Here is a 21216-nt window from a genome sequence, read left to right on the forward strand (position 1 = left end):
ATGGTTTATTAAATGACTGACTAGGTGGCGCTGTGGCTTCCTCTATGGATTCCTGTGCAACTTACTGCCTCCACTGTGACTATGTTGTATGTTTCATTGTATACTTGGGTACCTGGTGCTCTGGCTGGATGTTTGGGTGTAAGACTGGCAATCTGGGTACCCTGATCCTCATCAGTATCCCCCCTCCTTTCCTGCCCTCTCAGACTCTTTCGCTCTTCCCTATCAATATGTGTTGCAAGTGTTATAAGCCCCTTTCAGACTGCACTTCATTACACAAATGTGCAGGCAATTTCTCTTGTTTGTCTCATGTTTGAATAAGCCCCCTGAGTCACATCAGTAATCTGACTAGCTCGGGCTTAGTGACATTTCCGTAAAACTTCTAACACTGCTCAAGGCTCAATTGAATGCTGTCACATTATCAGAGGTGCAACACAAGGTGAGGGAGCTGGGCACAAGGTTAAACAGCCAGAGAGACATTAAAAGAGCCTCTTTAGAACAGTGTTATGAATTTGTCATTTAATTATCTTTTCTTATACACAAATAATGTAAAAATCAAGAAATGCTGTGAATGAAATCTGAATTAAATCAGGGTCAGAATGTAACAATTTTAACGGCGCTGAACAGAATTCTACATTCATTCCTAAGAAATAATGAAATTGGTGAGGTCTCAACAGCTATTAATTTAGACTTCAACTGTGAAATAAGTTTAAAATCCATCATTGATGTGATAGAACTCTGACAACACGTGAGCAAATGAAGGTGTCGCTCTCTTTCACATTCCAGATACCAAATATTGTGAGAGCAGTCTCCAGTCAAAACAGTCTTGTTTTAATGGAAATTTTTCATAACAGGGACATGTGTTTGAAACCATAACAGCATTACTTAAATAGATGGAGCTAACAATGTTACAGACTCTGTGTCTGAAAGGGGCATGTGTGAATGTGTGTGTGTTGCAAAGTGTGTGTGTGCCATCCTGTGGCTGGGCCAGGGGAGTTCTCAGGGGTGTAGCTGTAAATTAAGACAACAGCAGAGCTGGGAGGGATGGAGGGTAGGAGGAACTCTTCCAGGTGTTGCAGAGTGTTTAATCACTCACCTGTGAGACTAATGAGATGAGCTGGCACACACACACACACACACGGATATATGCTCACACATACTTGCACACGTAGACTGGTGGGACTAATTACCCAAACTCCACCACGGTGAACACACCACTACAGCATGGCTGGTAAAAGCTCAGTCAAACACACCTACAAATACACAGCAGCTTGCTGCTACCTCCCCAACTCATTACACCGTCATCTTGTGCCCCTCTCCTCATCCTGTCGCCATCTGAAGGAGACACAGAGGAGGGAGAGATGAAAAAGACAGCAGAGTGGTAGCTAGTAGGTCAGGAGGCAGATAGGTAGAGGAAGCTACTCTCCATGCAGGCTGGGGCTGCAGGCAGCGCTACAGGTAACAAACACATCAGTCACATACACAGCACACCTGTTACTGTACAGATGGCAAGCCCTGGGAGAGAGGCAGGCAGAGCAATGAAGAAAGATGAGCAATCATAGAGAGAGAGAAACACAGAGGAGGGGAGACAAAGGGAAGGGAGAAATGATATTTTTCATGGGTAGGTTGTTGAAGTAGATGAAGGGAGGTGAGATTGGGGGAGCTGGTAGTGTGGGGTCGGGGGGCTGCACCTGTTTGTGTAACGCTAGTAACAGGGGAGTCGGGCCAAGGGAAAGATGGAGGGAAGAGGCAATACGAGGGGAAAGGGGAGGGATTTTCTCACCTGTGTCATCTGCCTGGAGCAGACAGAGTTCTGTGTAATCTAGTGAGTCTCTCTAGGCTCTCTGTATATCATCATACACATGCACACACACACACACACACACACACACACACATCGGCATCTCTGCTTAATGCCTCTTTCTTTTCTTTTTAATCTCTTTCCTGTTCACCTCACACAAGAAATAATCATTTTCATTACCTTTATCATCATCAAAGACACTGTAACATTCTCCAAAGCTCTCTGCTCTTTAGATCTACTATTATATTATGATTTTGTTCTCTCCACTCACAGAATAAAAGGTTTCTGTGTGTGTGTGTGTGTGTGTGTGTGTGTGTGTGTGTGTGTGTGTGTGTGTGTGTGTGTGTGTGCGTGCGCATATGAGTGCATAGAAATGTGCGTGCATGTGACTGTGCCCCCAGCTACATATCTTAATCTCCTGTCTATTAGCATATTCAGAGTTCTCCTTTTAGCTGGTGGAGGCATCTGATAGGCTAATTTCACAGCCCCACTAGCCTTCATCTTGCTCCAGGAAGTGAAGAGGATGATGTGTCCTGGGAATAGGATGAGAAGAAAAAAAAGAAGTGCTCCAGCCTTTTCTCTCAGTCACTCTCTCAACAGATCTGAATTCTGAATGAGATGAAGGTAGTCTGGAAATACAGATTTTGCATTAAAAGAAGAATTTGGCAGAAATAAACTCTTAGCCTTGGATTGTGCTGTTTTAGTTCCTACTTTGGGTAATTGGTTGACAGTAGACTTGTATGATTGTGTGCCAACAAACTGACCTTCATTGGCTTGACACTGGAACCATTTTTAGGCTCTTTAGAGCAACATGGTCACATTGTTTTGTAGAGAACGATTACGCTGCTTTGAAGAACTGTTTTTTTTCTTTCAATAAACCAAAGGGATCATTGCATGATCATATATTTTTTTAAAAAGCACTACTCTACCATTTCATTTTTCTGTGAAGACAGTTTATGTCTCATTCAGTAATTCTGTTAATTGAAAGTGACATTTCATGTGACGTTAATAAATGTTGACCAACCTACTGCTCTGTTCAACCACATCTGTGAGACCTTAACCCCTGGCGGTATGTTGTCAGGGTGTTGCAGTCTCGCAGTCTCTAGTCAAAAATGCTTAAAGTATGAATACTTCCCTTTGATTTTTCTGTCCAAATTTGATCCTATCTATCTAATAGACTGAGAGGAATTTTAGGATTATCTATAAAGCCATCACTGAAGATAAAACATAATCTCCAGAGGTGCAGACTTGTGTCTTATTTCTGAGAGGCAAAGAGGTCATGTCAAACAAGGAGCATCCACTGGCCTTTAATATTAATCCACACAGATGCAGTGGAACTCATACGGAGTGCACACACTCGGCCTCAGTCTCAGCTTCTCTGTGTGTTTGGCAGTGTTGTGTGTACTCTCTGTGTGTGTTTGTGTCTTTGTGTGTGTTTGAGAAAGAGAGGAGGAGGAGGAGGACTGGGAGAATCAGATTGCCTATTCCAGTCACACAGATAGTCTTTCACTCCTCAGCCTGTGACAGCACATTTCCTTCCCTCTTCATGCTGGTTGCCTTTTCTCTACCAGCTCTCTCTCCCTTTCCCCCTCCTCGTCCTCGTCCTCCTCCTCCCCCCTTTCTCGTGAATGCAAATTAAAATTAGCTTCATTGGCATGACAAGGAACATAACGTACAGTACAGTAATATGAGTCAAATTCTTGTTCTTTGTCTCTTTTAATCCTATCTTCCTCTTTTACTTCTCCCACAACTACCTTACTCTCAGGTACCCTCTCGCTCTACTTCTTCCTCTTTCCCCGTCCCCCTTTTTGTTTTCCCCTCACCCCTCCCCAGCTCCCCCGGCCTCACTGTGCTGGTGTATGTATTGGTATCATTAGCGGCTGCACTATGATGGATGGCACTGAGAGGCTGGGCTCTAACGGGGTGGGACTCTGCTTTAGCACACCATCATTACCTGCACCACATCCACATACATACACATTCACACACACACACACATAAATACACAAGCATGGATGTTTCATACTGATATCATGTGTGTATACCTGCATATCCGCACCAACGCGTATTTACAACTAATGCATGTCTGGAGAAAATGATGCCATTCAGATGGAAAAATGACTTGAATTTTAACATCCCAGTCTACCTCCCCCCTACTCCCCTTTTCTCACACACACACATACAAAGACACACACTCAGAAACACACACAGCCTTTTCTGAGTTTTAAGAGGTTTGTATTGACTCAGAACCCCACAGGGAAGTGACTGCCAATAGCCCCTCTACACTCTGTGAGAGTTCAGACAGACCAGCAGTCCAGTAGACCATAGGGTGCTAAAAGGGTCTATTTCAAGCGCTGGCAGAAAGTTTCACCTCCAGGAACTTTCACAGACTCCATATGCAGCATGAGATTTTTGCACATTGCCATGGTGTGTGTGTGTGTGTGTGTGTGTCTGTGTATGCGTGTGTGTGTGTGTGTGTTTGGCTGGAGATGTTTGCGCAAAGTTCAAAGAGTTTGGAATTCACAAATGGAAATTATGCAAATCTTGTCCTGAGTCTGACAATCCCGTGGTGATTCACTCTAAGTTTGTTGATGACATCAGAGCAGTGCAGGCTTTATCTGGGCTTGGTGTGTATGTGTGTGTGTGTCTGCCAGCATGTAAGAGAGAAATACATAGCCAACCAGTCCAACAACAAGGTGAGATAGTGTTAAATAGTCCTGCTTACTGTGCTACGTATTGGTGTGGTTGTTACTCCCTTGTGTGCATTTGTGTGTGTGTGTGTGAGTGAGTGTGAAGTGGTGTGGGGGCTGATCATGTTGTCAGAGTCCATAAGAAACAACAGGGCCTTATTAAACACAGACACTCAGTAAAGATTGATTTTGTTTGGCTGTCTATGTTTTAACTGGAAGTGCAGGCGACTGTGACAGTGTGCGTGGGCGATTAGACACACGGGCAGGAGGCAGGAACTGTGACTGACTGATGGCCACTAGTGGCAGGAGGCTGCACAGGGAGGGCTGGAGAGAAGATGTACTTGTACCCCCTGGAGGATTGTTCCCAAGGGTTGGAGGGGGTACACTGAACTTAGTCATTCCCTCTGCGCTCCTTTTACTTGGCTCAGAGGACAGAGGTGGAGAATCTGTTCCTCCCCCCGCAGCGCAGACAGACTGACAGAGTTTGAGTGTCTCGTGGAAGCCATCGATAAAGCTTCCCCTGTTGGCTTCTCCAGATGTGTCTTGGTACAAATTGCTAAGAGCAAGCTGCTCAGCCAGGGCTCGCCAGCGGCTTGTAAGCAAAGAAGTTTGGGGCTGTTATTGTTGAAGGTTTAGCCTAAAGCATCCTAAGATTCTTTTTGGCATTGCTTAATCCACTCTGCTGCCATCCACTCTTCTCTATATCCTTGTTTTACCTTTTCTACTTGAAAGGATGTACAGAGACAGAGCAGAGATGCTATTTTACTCTGGGAAGAATTCAAACATTGCCATTAGCTGTTCCGAACATGCACCACATGCTTATGGAGACATAAATATACATGGCATGTGTGTATTTTTGAGTTGTTTCTTTTGTTAGTGACCTGATTGTAGAGAAAAGATACTTTCAATCAGGGTCTCTGCTGATACTGATTACAGATCTGCAGATCTGTGATCTATCTTGCCCAAATTTTCTCACTGTGTGGAGCTCCTTGGAATAAATTTCATGTAAACTGTTTTTAATGTGGACGTGTCCTGTCATGTCTGTCAAGTACAGAAATAACTGTTAAACTGGCATATTTCTTTGTTGTGAAAAACATAAGCTTCATTATCAACCAATACAGCAGCTTCAATGTTGTATGAAAATGATACCAAGTAAAACAAAATGGCACTTCAGTCTGATTACTAGTCATCGTGGTTCCCATGTCTGTGTTGTTTTCCTCACAGTCCAAAGACATGGAAGTTAGTAGGTGAACTGGAAAACTCCAAATTACCAGTAGATGTCAATGTGTGAATGTGTTTGGTTATCAGTTATCCCTGTGACAAACTGGTGACCTGTCCAAGGTGTAGCCCTCCCACCCCCCCCCTCTGTCCCTGTGTGTCACCTCTTGTGACCCTGCACAGGATAAACAGGTAGATGATAGATGGATGGATGTCAACGCCCATGTGTGTTTGCAAAACTCTGTGTGTTTTTGGCACCTGGATTATGTAATGTTTACCCTTGCATTGCACTTGTTTGTTTTTGTGTGTGTTCATTGTGTCCGTATCAAATGATGCAGACACACACAGTGAAGCAACAGTCGTTTTCTTTTCTTTATATCTCTATTCATCCATCTGTCTGTCTCTTTGTGTATGCCTTTGGAGGCACCATTTGAGAAGCTGAAGTCTGTGTGTATGTGCATGTTGGGGCTGGGTGATATGGACAAAATCAAATATCATGATATTTTTTACCAAATACCTTGATATCGATATTACGACAATATTGTAGCAATGACTATTGGTGCTTTCACAAAATATTTACACAATGAGATTTTTGATAAATAAACATCAGTAATGTGGATATAATGACTAAGTGGGTAAAGGCAAATAATAGAAAAGCTGTCTGGTAAGTTCAGAAAATTACATCACTTTACTGTAATGCAGCCTTTAAAACCAGAAAAAGACAATACTTCTGCCATATCATGATATTACAATATCCAAAATCTAAGACGATATCAATATAATATCGATATATTGTCTAGCCAAAGTGCACGTGTGTGTTTGTGCAACAGCATCATGCAACACCATGATTAAGTGTTTTGAATAATTGATGATTACATCCCTCATTAAGTCCCAGTCTTCTGCTCCGGCAGGCTCTGGCTCTATTTTTATGCACCAGAATCCTCCTCTCTTCTCTTGCACTCCACAGATGTAGCAAATCCATAACTCACTTTCGGCTCTGCTGATGGGGGTCCAGAGAGGCTGTGGGGGATCTAAATCATGTTGAGTGGACATTTTTAACAGGCCAGCAGCACAGTGAACTGTAGCTCAGTGACGGTGGCTTTCCAGAGAGAAGAGCGACCCCTGGCTTTACAGCTGCTGGAGACACACTGGTTGCAACAGGCCAAACTGTAAAATACGTTGATGTGAAGCTGTGGATGTGAGCATACAGTAGGTAATTTTTCAACTTCAATTGCAAAACCTTATATCCTCTAAATTGTATCTGCTGTCATCCCCTGTTTCATTCACCCACTGCTGATGCACAAAATTAAATAAGTAAAGATTCCAGGAAAAGAAATAAAGATTGTCTATATTTGTATCTGAAGGATCAGGGGAATGATGGTCAGACGGTCTGGTGTGTGTTTGTAGTGCACTTGGTTGATCATGAAAAACCAATATCACATTGCTGACATGTGCCTCCCTACGTTCACTACAAGCAACCATAATTCACTGAATCAGTCTTTGAGAGGAGGGGAGCTACTACAGCTCCACTTCCGCATGTTGCTGAATGTTGGGAATGAAGAAAAACATGCAGCAGGTCTGCCTGCAGGAAGACCATCAGAACAGATCTTTGGAGATGAATAGGAGAAAGGCAGCAGCATAACTGAATAAAAGCATGACTTGCTAAATGATCAGTTGCACCTTTAATGTAGAGTTCAACAAATGTACTTTATATGTGTTTGTAGAGTAGATGAGAATGATGCAGATGGTTGTAGTAGAGTAGTAGAGTGGGGTTGATGGAGGCAGCGAGGAGGAGATGAGTGACAGACAGGTAGGTGGAATCAGAGAACGGGTTTGTTAATAAAGGCATATCCACACTCTGTCAGCAAAGCCACTGCTTCCTCTCTGCATAAAAAAGACAGACTTACACACATTGTTGAGCAGGAGAACTAATTTACATTTTAGCACATTAACAAGGCAGAGGACACACACACACACACACACACACACACACACACACACACCAGGGAGGTTCAGGGAGAACGAGTTTCATTTTCATCTATTTCCCCTTAAAACATGAGAAAGGAAGGAATTCCCCAAAGAGAGTGCAGCGCTTTGATATCTACAGCCCCGTGTCTGTAAATAGGTTAGGTGAAGATGATATGAGGCGTGTGTGTTTGTATGTGTGTGTGCATTTTTTTTTTTTTTTTTTTTTGTCAATTTGCGATCTGCACGTGCGTGTGAAACTGTCATCTTGTGAGGTATCCTATTTTTGGCAGGAGATTGTGGGTAGGAAAGAGTGTATGTGTGTGTGTGTGTATGTATGTTTACCTTTTCCTGATGAGGCCTCTGCTGAATGTTCCTTCTAGTCATTCATGCAGGCAGGGAGCCATGTGGAGTACCTACTGTAGAGCAGCTCAGAGCCCTGTGTTTCCATGTTTCCCTCCTGCAGTGTGCTGTTGTGCTGGCTGGTGGCCTGGCTGACTGCCTGCTGAACTAGCTGCACTGCTGTTCTTATAGGCCTCCAGGCCTGCTGCAATAGCTGCTGCTTTATCCACTAGACAGCTGCAGTAACAATTTTGAGCTGTTGTTTGTATGTGGCACAGATGTAACCATAGTTTTTATTTTTCTTGCTTCAACCTCAAGAGGGATTGTCAGAAATGTAGCACTGCTAAAGCAATATGGGGATGTAATGGCTATTTAGATAAGTGTCAAAATGCCCTTTTTACCACCGGCCTGGCTTTAGCTGTACTGTGGTGTATTGAGCTGTGATCATATGTATTTCGACAGTGGCCTCTCAGCAGGTGATAACTGCACTGACTCATGATGTTGTGTCCCTGTGTGGTAGTCAAACCCTAAGAGTCTCAACCCTCAACCAGACCATGCAAATGCAACACATGGTTGTACAGGTGGCTAGAGAGATTTTTACATTTTAAAAGTCTTGCTTATATACTTTTGGAACATATATACAAACACGTGTTGCAATCTTGCACCGTTGCTGTTACTGTGTTATACAATACAATTACACTAATAGTGAAAGCACTGTTGGGATGTTTTGGGTCTGTCGTACAGTGATGAAGGTAGTCTGTGTGAATGTGGAAGTCTAAAAGCACCAGTCAGAAATTGGTTATGACTCAGGCTTTGGGAAAATATTAGATTAATGCACTGCTACTGTGTGACCTCCACAGTCTGAATGTGAAAATGCTGTGTGGACTTAAACCCAGCAGAAATTACTCGCTAGCTTTTGATTTAAATCATCAAACTCCATGATTTCTTGCTTTGCAATCAGAAGAAATGTGCCACTTTATACAGAGAAACACACTCGGCCAGAAAACTCAGCACCATGTGAGCACAAGATATGTGGGGTGGCATCTCACCATCTGTAGGCAGATTGCTTGATCTTTAGCAGTGTCTGGTCAACATGAAGCTCAGAATGTGATTGAAATATGAGGATTTAATGAAGATTTACACACTTAAAATATATATAAGTTAGTTTACTGCTGGCACAGCTGATAAAGGCACAGCCCAGAAAAGATCTTTGAAAAGTTTGGATGTATTTAGTTATATGTATAAGATAATATAAAATTATAACCTTTCCTATTTTAATTTCATATGATGACTATATTTTCAACAAATAACTGTGTTTATGGGATGTCCTGGACAGATTTCTTAGCAAAGCATCCAGAAGGTGAGATCCTTTTTCATACATTACAGTGTTATACTGTATGTGGGTTTACAAGTGAGGTACCAGTGTGAGACTTCTGACTTCTGCCAACAACCCGGATTTGTCTATAGTACAGTATTAAAAACCTCAGTGTGATGTAAAAGTTTGTGTGGTTTGGAGTTTGTTCCGTTTCTTTATTCTAGGTCATAGTTACAAGTTAATGCTACCGAGTTAAAACATCGTAAAACCATGTCAAATCTTCTGCAAGACTTGTTAGCCCCAGGGTTGTTCATGATTAATTGATTGTTTATCACTGTTAAGAATTTGATCAATCAAGAATATATATACAGACAAGTTGGCAAGTTCACCCCAAGTTCAGTAAACATCAGTTTCTTTCACCATTCTTCCCTTTTAATATTATCCCTTACAAAACCAAATATTTATCAACAAGGAGTTACAGCTAACAGGCTACCTGTACAGGTCACGTCTGATCAATACTGTCCAGTATATGCCCGTATTCTTTAATAAAACCAGTAAGACCTCAGCTTGGCGTTTGACTACAGCCCTTTTTGCAGATGTAATGGTTTGAAATTTGTTTTTAGTTCCCTGCATATTTAGTCTCATCTAATTGTCCTCCAGAAAAGCATGTTAGTTGAGGAGAATTATGATGTTTATTCTTTTGAATTTTATTTGGCTCTTTGATGAAGAATGACAGGCAGAGCGAGAGAGCAGGAGTGATGGTTTTAAGTGACAGAATTATTTAATTTATGACTCAAATACCCTCTTTACTCTGGTGTTTGGAAAACAGCCTACGTCAGTAGTTTAAATGAAGCTTTCATCTAGGTCAAGGTGTTATCATTATATTTTATGAGCTTTTATGATTAATAGATTACTGATCATCCACGTGCCTGTTGTTTGATTGAGGAAGTTATTTAAATTTTTCATGCCAAATCAGTGCTCATATCACACACACACCTGAACAGTCTGTTTTGTCATCTCTATCAATCATATGTTGGTCTATCTCTTAACAAGAGTATTGGACAAAGTGCAGTGATGAAGTGCAGCTGTTATGTGCCTGTGACACTGAACTTTAACCCAAAACTCATATTCTCAGGTCTTTTTTTCTCCTTGTCTTTCTCTCTCTCATGAATACACATAACTCACATGCTCAAACACATTCACCGATTGGTTCATCTTGTCCTTTACCCCCTTTATTTAATCTTTCACCCTTTCCTCCTCTCCTTTACTTCACTGCTCTTTGATTCTTGCTCAGTTGGTTAAACTACCAGAGTTTAGTGGCTACGGTAGATTTTCCTCTTACAGATCATAAACTGGTAGGTTTCAATATTTTCTCTTTTTTTCACACAATTTTATTCTCAGTTTTTGCTGTTGAGGTAAACTTTTGTTCCTCCAGATAGAGTGGGCATTTATTGACATTTATCTGTCTCTGATTTGCTTGTGTTGACATTTCAAGGTGCATTTAAAAATCCGGGTCTCTAAAACTCGGAGCATTTGATTGTGTCTGATTGTTCATGTTCAGCATGCAGTTAAAAGAAAGATTATTCATTTACTATTCAGACATCTGAACTATGACAGAATGTAAAACAGGATAACCTTTACTACCTGCAGTCATGGTTAGTCAACAACAAGTACAGTTCATAGGAGGAATATGTTGCTGATAAGGACTCGGTGCAGGCGTCATCATAATATAGTGCTGTTATTAAAGGGGGAGGGGGGAGGAGGAAGAAGATGGACAGAACACAGGTAGTGAGAAATCTAGTGGAGAGGTGGTGTTTATGATTAGTCATTATTCAGATGGCAGGAGAACTGAATGAGTGGAGCTGCTAATCTAACTCTGAGCCTGATGGACAGAACACAATTACCCTGAGAGAGTGGGAGGTTGGAGAGAGAGGAGGGGATAGAGAGACAGCACCCCCCTCTCCTCCTCCTCCTCCTCCTCCTTTCCCCCTTTCTCTCTTTCTTTCTTTTTTCTTTCCATTCGCCTGGCAGACTTTACTGTAGCTGCAGATGATTTCTGGGCATTAAGCTCCTGTTGGCAGCATCCTTTTTATCAAGTCACACACACACACACACACACACACACATAGAGAAGTGCTCACACACACACACACAGGCAGATCCTCACATCACCCACTCGCGCCTGTTGGCAGTGCCCCATTTACGGACGTCCAATTTACAGCTCGTTCGTTCTCCTCCTTTCCTCCGCTCCATGTCTCCTCTGGTATGGCTTCAGATTGCTGTCTAAATCCAGACACACTAAGCCATGTTCACATCCTACTCTGCTGCTACTTTTAGCTCGCACGCTGATTCCAGGTCAACCCGCCACTACAGTGTTCACGATGGCTTTTGATGGTGCTGCTCTTTCCTATTATCTGTGTGTGTGTGTGTGTGTGTGAAGCAGGGAATTTGTACAGCTGAAGCTAGACATGGACTTTTTTTTTTTTTTTTTTTTGAGAAATTAGCTTGTTCTCCCCTCCAGGGAGTGTAGCTTAGATGTAGAACTCTTCTCAGAGTCTCTGGAGAGAACAACCATATGTCTGGAGCCTTGGAGACGTCTGTAGATTGGTGCTGCTGCAGATTTTTCATTTTCAGGCTCAGAGTCTTGTTTCTTGCTCATTTTCACGAGTGGACTAGAGGTTTTGTTTGCAATGGTTGGATAGGTTCTTCAACTAAGTGAGTGATGTTCTCGTAGGAGCAATTCAGCAGACAGAACCTAAACTTTGAACTCATTTCACAGTTTTTTTCTTGATATATTTTTGGTTATACACTCAGAAGTGTGTCTTTGAATCTTGTTTTTTGTAGTTGTAGAATGAAAGCTGTTATTTTCTGGGTTGAGGCAGTAAGGGGGTTTCTAGACTGCCTCCTTTCTAGTCCAACTCGAGGATTAACAGACCGCCTTTCTTAAACACAAGCTCCAGATGCTGCCTGAAAGACTTCACAGCTAGAGAGGAGAAGAGCGAATTCGGGGAACAAAAAGGCAAGAGAAGAGGGGGACAGAGGGGGACATGTTCGGGGTTAGAGCCGAAGACGTTCAAACTCCATCCTCTCTGTTCTGTTTTTACTTCCTTGGGTTTTTTTCTCTCCCCTTTTACCCCTCGCTCATTATCGTACTCACCCACTCTATGTTCCCTCACCCCTCACTTTCTTTCCACTCTGTTCATTTCTCTTCCCTCTAACCCCTCTTTCTTCATACTCTCTCTCCATCCATTTGGTGGAACAGTGCTGCTGATAATGCCTGTAATTGGAGTGACTCACACTTTTCCAGTGTGTTTGGACCAGATAAAGAATATTATCAGCATTTTGCCGACATGGCCTCTGCTGGCAGAATTAAATGGACTCTGTTCTGTTCTGTCTGCAGCAAATTAAAAGCCTCTCAATTCATCTGTTCTCGCCCGAGGCTTACAGGGGCCTCCTATTCACACAGAAACACCGTGGAGAGGGGGAGGAAGAGAATAAGAGAGATTTCCCTCTTCCCCAAGAAGCACCAGTCTTTTCGTTTTGTTCAAGTCTGCACTCAGCTAGTGTTAGATGGAGACGGACAAGGAAACAGAGGTCAAGACTGATAGTCTGAGGAGAGGTGAAGAGGAGCCCAGAAGGTAGTCAGATTCATTATGCAGTATGTCAACTTGCAGCTGTCTCCTGCCGTCTTTGTACTTCAGCTTCTCAGCGTAAGAAAGGAGCTTGTCTGCGTGTGTGCGTGCATGTAAATGTGTGTGTTTCCATGCATTCACTAGACAAGGTTAGAGTGCGAATCTGAGTGTTTTTGGCTGCTAAGCTTATAGTTGTCGCTGCCAGTCAGCACTTCAGATTAGAATAGCGGCAGATGGGCAAAGAAGGGACAGAATGCTTGGGCCAGAGGGGCCTATCAGCCACTGGACAAGACCCAGGAAGGGCAATGAATGTGGTAGTAGAGTTGAAGTGTAATCACAATTTCATGCAACCTGGGTGTTATTAGTTTTGTTTATTATAACCTGTTGGTTATAATAGTAATATTAAAGCCACCAAGTTAATTGCTAAGATCTGGGAGTGCACCGACACTGTTGGAAAAAGTCAGACGAGGTAATGAAAACGAGCAGTCAGATGATCAGACAAACCCCAAACTTATTTGGAGAAGAAAAAGAAGAAAATTGTAAAATTATCCCTGAAACTATACGTTGTTAGGATCCATCGCAGTTTAGAACTTGGCTTCCTTGTTTAACTAAACTATAGTTCTTACTGTAGTTATGTGCTCAGTTTTTCTGTGCAATAAGGGATTTTCTCATAATTTCAGTTGCTCTCACATTTATTTTACCTCCAAAAAAGCGGTTTAGATAATCTGGTTATAGTATTTGGCTTGTTTACAACCTTTGTCCTTGCTCATATTTCTTGCACCTTCAGACTTCATTGTAGAGATGTCACCATGTTCTCAGATCTCAGCATTTATTTTGGTGAGTACAATAACTGATATAAATTACAGCCAAAACTAAAATAAGATATGAAAATAAGACCTAACCTATAGTAAACCAAATGATATTTTGTGTAGTTTTGTAAAATGAACATTTTCGATTTGAATGATCATCATTGAAGAAGGAAGTGGTATGGAGAGGTGGGATTGTTCTTCAAGCAGTGTCCTTGCTGAGACACATTATCGAAAAGAAGCAGGAAGTGCAGAGCAGGTCTCTCCAGTCTGTTACCATGGGCAACATCTACTCAAGGCCCCGATCAGAAACAAGCTCATTCTCATGCCTGCTGAGAACTCTTGCTCGGTATGCCTGCCAAGAGTAAACACAACCTAACAGAAGCAAACCTTTTTCTTCCTCTCTTTCTCAACAGCTCTCTGTGGGTGTGTGTGGGATATTGTGTCAGGGCTAAAGCCCATCCCTCTCCCATGAGCCTGTGTGCCCACACACACACCTGGCGCCTCCACGCACACACCCGGCGCCCACACACGCACAGTCGGCACTGACGCTGTGAACTGGACCCTCGGAGCCCAGCAGATCCCAGCGGAGCCAAGCGGAGCGGAGTCTAGCCCAGTTGGAGCCTGAGGATGTCAACAGAGACAGAGCTACAGCCAGCGGTCAGGCCCAGCAGTGTCAGACGGGACTCCAAGAGAAAAGGTAGGTACAGTATCACACCTGGTCTACAGTTAGAGTAATCAGTAATTAGACACATTCGATAAAACACATAAATAAAACACATTCGAAGTTGTAGTGAGCCTAATCTACTTACTCAAAACAGGAAAGGAAAACTAATTTACTCATTACTTCTGTGTTACTAATGAATAGTCTTGCATGTTGCTGGTATCTTGTTTAGAAATTGCATGAAAAACATTGATTATACTGCAGACATGGGAGGCATACTTTCTGTGATATTTACTACACACCCAGCCAAAAACCAAGAATAGAAGCTTTTCCAGTTCACTGCTATAAACATGTGATTCTGGCCTGGAAACAAATGTGTATTTTTTGCTTTTAACGCATTTTACAGTGATATTTTTACCTTTTACATACCATAAATTCATTAAAATAATGAGTATCTCCACATATCAAAGCATCCAGCCTCCTCTGCCATATTGTACTTTCTCCTAACAGGAGGAGCCATCAGTCAATGTATGATAACTTGCCCTTAAAATAATAATACCGGTTTAAATTCAAGACATTGTAGAGTAATTCTGTTGAGATTGTAGCTGTAATGTAGTAATACAATATATTCAGCGGGTCAGTATCTCAAATGTTTGATTGCTGCCTTACTGGAAATCTTCTTTCGGCTGCTCCTGTTAGGGGTTGCCACAGCCGATCATCCGTTTTTATCTCTTCCTGTCCTCTGCATCTTCCTCAGTCACGTCAAACACTTGCATGTCTTCCCTCACATATCCATAAACCTCCTCTTTGGCCTCCCTCTTTTCCTCTTACCTGGCAGCTCCATCTTCAGCATCTTTCTCCCAATATAACAAGCATCCCTCCTTCACACATGTCCAAACCATCTCAATCTCACCTCTCGATTTGTCTCCATTCTTGTCACTCCCAACGAAAATCCTAGCGTCTTTAACTCGCCATCCCCAGCTCCGCCTCCTGTCTTTTAGCCAGTGCCACCACCTCCAAAACCATACAACATAGCTGGTCTCACTACCCGCTTGTAAACCTTCCCTTTCACTCTTACTGGTACCGTTCTGTCGAAGATCACTCCTAACACTCTTCTTCACCCACTCCACCCTGCCTACACTCACTTCTTCACCTCTCTTCCACACTCCCTGTTACTTTGAACAGTTGACCCCAAGTATTTAAACTCATCCACCTTCACCACCTCTTCTCCTTGCATCCACATCATTCCGCTGTCCTCCTTCCCACGCAAGCACATGTGTTCCATCTTGCTCCTACTGACTTTAATTCATCCTCTCTCCAGTGCATACCTCCACCTCTTCAAGCTCTCCTCAACCTGCTAACTACTCTCACTACAGATCACAATGTCACCCGTGAACATCATAGTCCACTAAGACTCCTGCCTGATCTTGTCCATCAACCATCACAAACAAGAAAGGGCTCAGAGCTGATGCTCGATTTAATCTCATCACCACCTTGAACCCTTTCGTCACTCCAACCGCACACCCCACCGCTGCCACACTGCCCTCTTAATATCCTGCACTACTCTTAGAAACTTTCCTTTACTTCCTCATTCTACGACCAAGTCTCCCTGTCTTCCTTCCTCTGTCCAGATGACACACTAACTACCCTCCTAGCTGTGTCCCTCACCACTTCTGCAGTAGTTACCCAGCCATCCGGCAACTCTTCACTACTACCCAGCGCCTGTCTTAACTCCTCTCTGAACTCCACACAACTTCTTCAACATCCACCATTTGATCCTTTGCTCTGCCTTCACTCTCTTCCTCTCCTTGATCTCCAAAGTCATCCTACAATCCACCATCCGATGCTGCCCAGCTACGTTCTCCACCACCTTGCAGTCTCCAATCTCTTTCAGATTGCACCTCCTTCATAAGACATAGTCCACCTGCGTGTGCCTTCCTGCACTCTCATACGTCACCCTGTGCTCCCCCTTCTTCTTGAAATACATATTCGGGCACAGTCATTTCCATCCTTTTTGCAAAACCCACCACCATCTGTCCTTCCACGTTCCTCTCCTTGACACCATACCCACCCATCACCTCCTCATCACCTCTGTTGTCTTCACCAACATGCCCATTGAAGTCTGCTCCAATCACCACTTTGTCCTCCTTGGGTACACTCTTACTGCATTACTGGAATGAAGTATTGAAATTCAAATCACTCATCACTTTCTAACCCTCAGCACTGGTAAAAAGACAATTGGTACACACATACACTGGTATACATAAACACACCTTTGTTGTTTTTTTTGTTATTGTTTTTTTGTCTTTATTAATTGTGTGTTGATTTGCTGTCGAAGATGGATTTGGGTTAGACGACAGATCGCAGGGCTGCTGTTGTTCGTAGCTAATTAACAGGTGCAGGGGTATCACGGTACAATAGGTTGCTACCAAACAGGTGCAGGGATGTTGTGGTTGGTGAGAAGCAAACAGATCCAGGTGTGAAAAGCTCCAGAGGCAGGTAGCTAGCAGGTGTATGAGAGCAGGCCTGGGTGATCTCGGAGCAGAGGTGATGCCAGGGGCCAGACTGGCAGCCATCACCCAGCTGCTTGGTGCCACCTGCCCGACTGTGAGAGAGACGCCTAGCATTCTCTGAATAAGCATCTGATTGATGTAGCAAAAACTCTGGACACCGTTGGGAACAACACTTAATGGATGCACACACACACACACACAACTACACACAGACACACACTCACTATCATCTGCGGCAGATGCATCATTGCACATGGTGCGCCCCAGCCCCTGCAAACAAGCGTTGGTTCCTCATACACAGTGTGTGAGGGAAGGCTGAATGCCTCTCATGTCCTATTTAGAAACAGTATTGTTCTGCTGCAATGGAGATCATGTTCATCATTCAGACGGCTCTCCATATTTGGGGAGATGCACACACACACGCACACACACACACACACACACACACATGCACACACACACACACATGCACACACACTAGGACTGGGATTGAAGCCCAGAAGAGCATATGAGAGGAAAGATGAATGGTTTGCCTTCAGCATTCAGACTTGAGGGTTTTTAGCTTCTCCTCTCTGCTTTCTTCCTCTCTCACTCACACACACGCACATGCACGCACACACACGCACACACACACACACACACACACGCGCGCACACACACACACACACACACACACACACACACACACCTTGTCTCTGTCTGCATCTCTTTTTTTTAAAATGGGTAAAATTACATACACTTTGCTCAGCTAGTACTCATCTCTGTTCTGATCTGGGTCATTCTTTCCGACAGACACACATGTACTCACATGCGCACACACACACGCAGACATATACACACACACTCAGCAGCATGATGAAAGTCAAATGCAATCATATACCACACACAAGCAATGAACGTGCTCTGGGAATAAGAAAGTTTGATAATGTTCCTGTTATTGAGCTTCATGTGTGTGTATGACCTGAAACCCCTGTGTACACACTGTACATATACGTCTCTGCTTCTGTCCAGTCCCCTAGTCACTGTCTCTTTTGAGTCGCTGTATTTGAATGAAAATAGATCCACTGAATAGCCGATCATCATTAGAGTGTAAATGGCAGCTTCGCTGTTGTGATAATCCCTGCAGGATAGTTCCCTGACTCCACTAATATCTTTCCTCTCCTTCCTCCTCCTCCTTCTTCTCCCACTGCTCTGACTCCTAAATGACCTTGCCCTGGATGAGTGAGACACAGAGGAGAGACTGATCACAAAGAGAGAGAGAGAGAGTGAGAGAGACTAATGAGTCAATGTGAAGGAGAGCTGTTTAATCTCAGGCCTTTGTTTCACAGTTCTGTGGAGAAGAATGTAATGAAAAGGACTGCTGTGTGTCACACATTAATCACAGATGATGTGTGCCTGGCTCTGTATCTGTGGGACTGTGTGCACGTGTGTGTGGGGTTTTTTTGTACATACAGTTATGTTGCATTGATGAGCTCAGGGGTCGTTCTTCTGAGAGCACTTTTCTTCTTTACCAGAAGGTTTTTATTGAATTACCATGACAAGGTAGAGATAACCTTCGACCTCTAGCATTTACATGACCTGAGCTGAATAACTGCGACTCTCTGCTTCCTCTAACAATGAATTAGTCAGTATCATTGGTTGAGCTCAATTCTTGAAGTATAATAGTCTTTGTTAATCCACAGTAAATCCAGAAAGATTAGATCTCACTACCTCTCTATCCCTCTCTGATTGTCTCGCTTCACCCCCGCCTCCCGCCTCCCTCACCCTGCTCTTCTGCTTGTGTACCTGCAAATCATAACGAACCTGATGTTGGAGTTGATTTACACTACTGGCTCCAAATCGTTTTGGGTTGTGAGGCCCATCATCAAGAGGTTGCATATTTCTCTGAGCTCTGAGCACAGAACTCATTGATATGAGATATAGATTCAGCCAAAGAATAGTGTTTCCCTCTCAGATTATTTAATTTGAACAGTTTTTAGACTGCAGTATTTTACTGATTTCAGAAAGTTAAACAGTCTATACAGCAGAAATATGTTTTCTCTTCTGTCATATTTTCTTAATCCAACATATCTGGGGACCCCTAGAGGGCGGACCACCTACAATATTTAGACTCTCACAAGACATCTGCCAATTGCAACCTTGAAGTTACTGCAAGGAGATGAGCAGACTCCAGTAAGATGTCTAGAGTGGATGTTTGTTAATTAGTATAACTGTCAAAAGGAAATATATGATATTCAAAACAACCATATTCTTCATTATCAATAAAACATGGAGTTGACAGTCTGCTAATGCAAACACTTTTATGTGAATGTCAAATTAGAGCAACAAGCCAATTTGACATTTTTGAAGAGCCCAACAGCTGCAGACATTTTTGTCCCTACTTAAAACTTTTAAATCTCAGTGCCCACCTTGTTAATGAAGTATGATGAACCATGCACTTCATACTGCAGGGGGAATCATTGGACCTCATGCAAGAAGCACCTGTACGAGTAGATATGTTCTTAAAATACTGAAATCAACAAAAAGTTTAATATATAAGTAAGATTAACTTAATACAAAATGTACATTCTGTTTACTATACCGCCTCCCATCACGGAGTGCTTTTCTTTTGAAAGATGTTTTTTTTAGCATCTAACTTCACATCAAAGTATTCCCTCTTTAGTTCTGTCACAGTGCAGAGTTGCTCTGATGACGTTAGCTGGATTCATATTTTCTAATTGTCTTGGGTCTCCTACTGTCTCTCCAAAATTTGTTATGTGTTTGTCTTCTGATTTCTGAAAACAGGACTTGATGTTGCGCTGTGTTTTTACCCTTAGGGAACTTTTTTGTGAATGAAACTTGCCCACCAATGGAGCGGAACATGGAGCCGTATATGGCAGTTTTAGGGGCATGGATTATGCTACTGATCACATCTCACGAACGTGCACCTCTGCATGAACAGTTGACATTCATCAGACTGAAATGCGTGATTTATGAAAACTTCTAGTAGTTAAGAGAGTTTGTTGAATCTGACTTGGAACACTCATACAAGCAAACCTCGCAGAGAAAAGTTTTTGGATAAAAATACGAAAATGTTTTTGCATGAGGCCCATTGAATTGCATTTTCTACTTTTACCGTGCAAGCAAATCATTCTGAATTCACAATGTAGGATTTCAGCAACACTGCATTTTGTCAAATGTAGTGTAATTAATATGATTACACTTAAGCTGTTACAGCATGCTTAATGAACGTATGCTTTGCTTTTGCTTCACCCTCTAGAGGATCCCTATTTTCTAGTCAAAACAGAGTACAAAGATCGCTCTGTTAACAAGCTGGCTGAGAAACAGTAGTCTTATTTTACAGTAGTCTAATTTAGTCCAGTTGTATAACATAGAAAAACAATTAGTCTGCAGTATTTATTCACAGTCGATGCAGCGTGGAGTTCAGCCGCTACAGTGGCTCCATTCTGACAAAACGAAACAAAAGCATGAATAAAGATACAGCTCAAAATAGTGAAATCCTACGCTGGTATTCAGGCAACATGTCTGTATTGTTGTAACAATATATATGGATATTATCATGGTTGTGAATGAATATTTAAGGCTAGCCAAATGTTTGTAAATTGAAGCTGTGATTGGTAAGCTTGTCTACCCGAGCAGCCACATTGGCAGGTGATCAGCAATCATTTGGATGTTATTCATTTCTTCTTGTAAATGTAGCAACACTGTCTGGTGTGTTTTGGGATTTATCTCCCGCTCTGGCCAACAGATGAAGTTTTTTTTTATTTTTTATTAGCAGTATTGTTTTCATAACATCATCAAACATTCAAATAGAACGTTCTTTGAGTCCTGTCCGTCTTTCATGATGTGACACAGAATATGATTACAAGTTATAATAACTTCCGATTGCTGTCAACGCACACAGTCAACTGTCATCAAAACTCTGACAAAATCACGACTCTCCCACAATGGGATTTGGCTGACGACGTGTGGGAGGGTGTTTCTACAGTGGAGCTGGCAGCCAGCGGCATGAAAAGAGTGGTTAAGGGTTATAGCTGTGCAGCTGTTAGCCTTTGTGTGTGAGCGCGTGGATATGTGTGGGTGTGTGTTTGCTTGTCTCCGGTGTGTGATTAGCAAACACATTATCTTCTTCGTGTGGATATTATGCACACATCCAGTCTATCTGGCACAATCACCGCAGCCATTTACTCTGATATCTTTCCCTGGGGAATCTTAGAGCACAAACAACGGTATTTTGAGGTGTGTGTGTTTGTGTGTGTGTGTGTGTGCCTTC

At 42.7% G+C, this 21216-nt stretch overlaps 1 protein-coding gene across 20 annotated transcripts in view; it reads left to right on the forward strand.

Moving 5' to 3' along the window:
* Nucleotides 1-21216, forward strand: part of dab1a (DAB adaptor protein 1a) — a 239874-nt gene that overhangs the window by 176132 nt on the left and 42526 nt on the right. For all 20 annotated transcript variants that reach the window (XM_044360753.1, XM_044360755.1, XM_044360762.1 and 17 more), the window contains one exon: nt 14183-14466. In XM_044360753.1, coding sequence (XP_044216688.1) covers nt 14397-14466 — 70 coding nt within the window. In that variant the 5' untranslated portion in view covers nt 14183-14396. The remainder of the gene's footprint in view (nt 1-14182; nt 14467-21216) is intronic.

This window comes from Thunnus albacares, chromosome 9 (assembly GCF_914725855.1).
Source record: "Thunnus albacares chromosome 9, fThuAlb1.1, whole genome shotgun sequence".
Classification (NCBI taxonomy): domain Eukaryota; kingdom Metazoa; phylum Chordata; class Actinopteri; order Scombriformes; family Scombridae; genus Thunnus; species Thunnus albacares.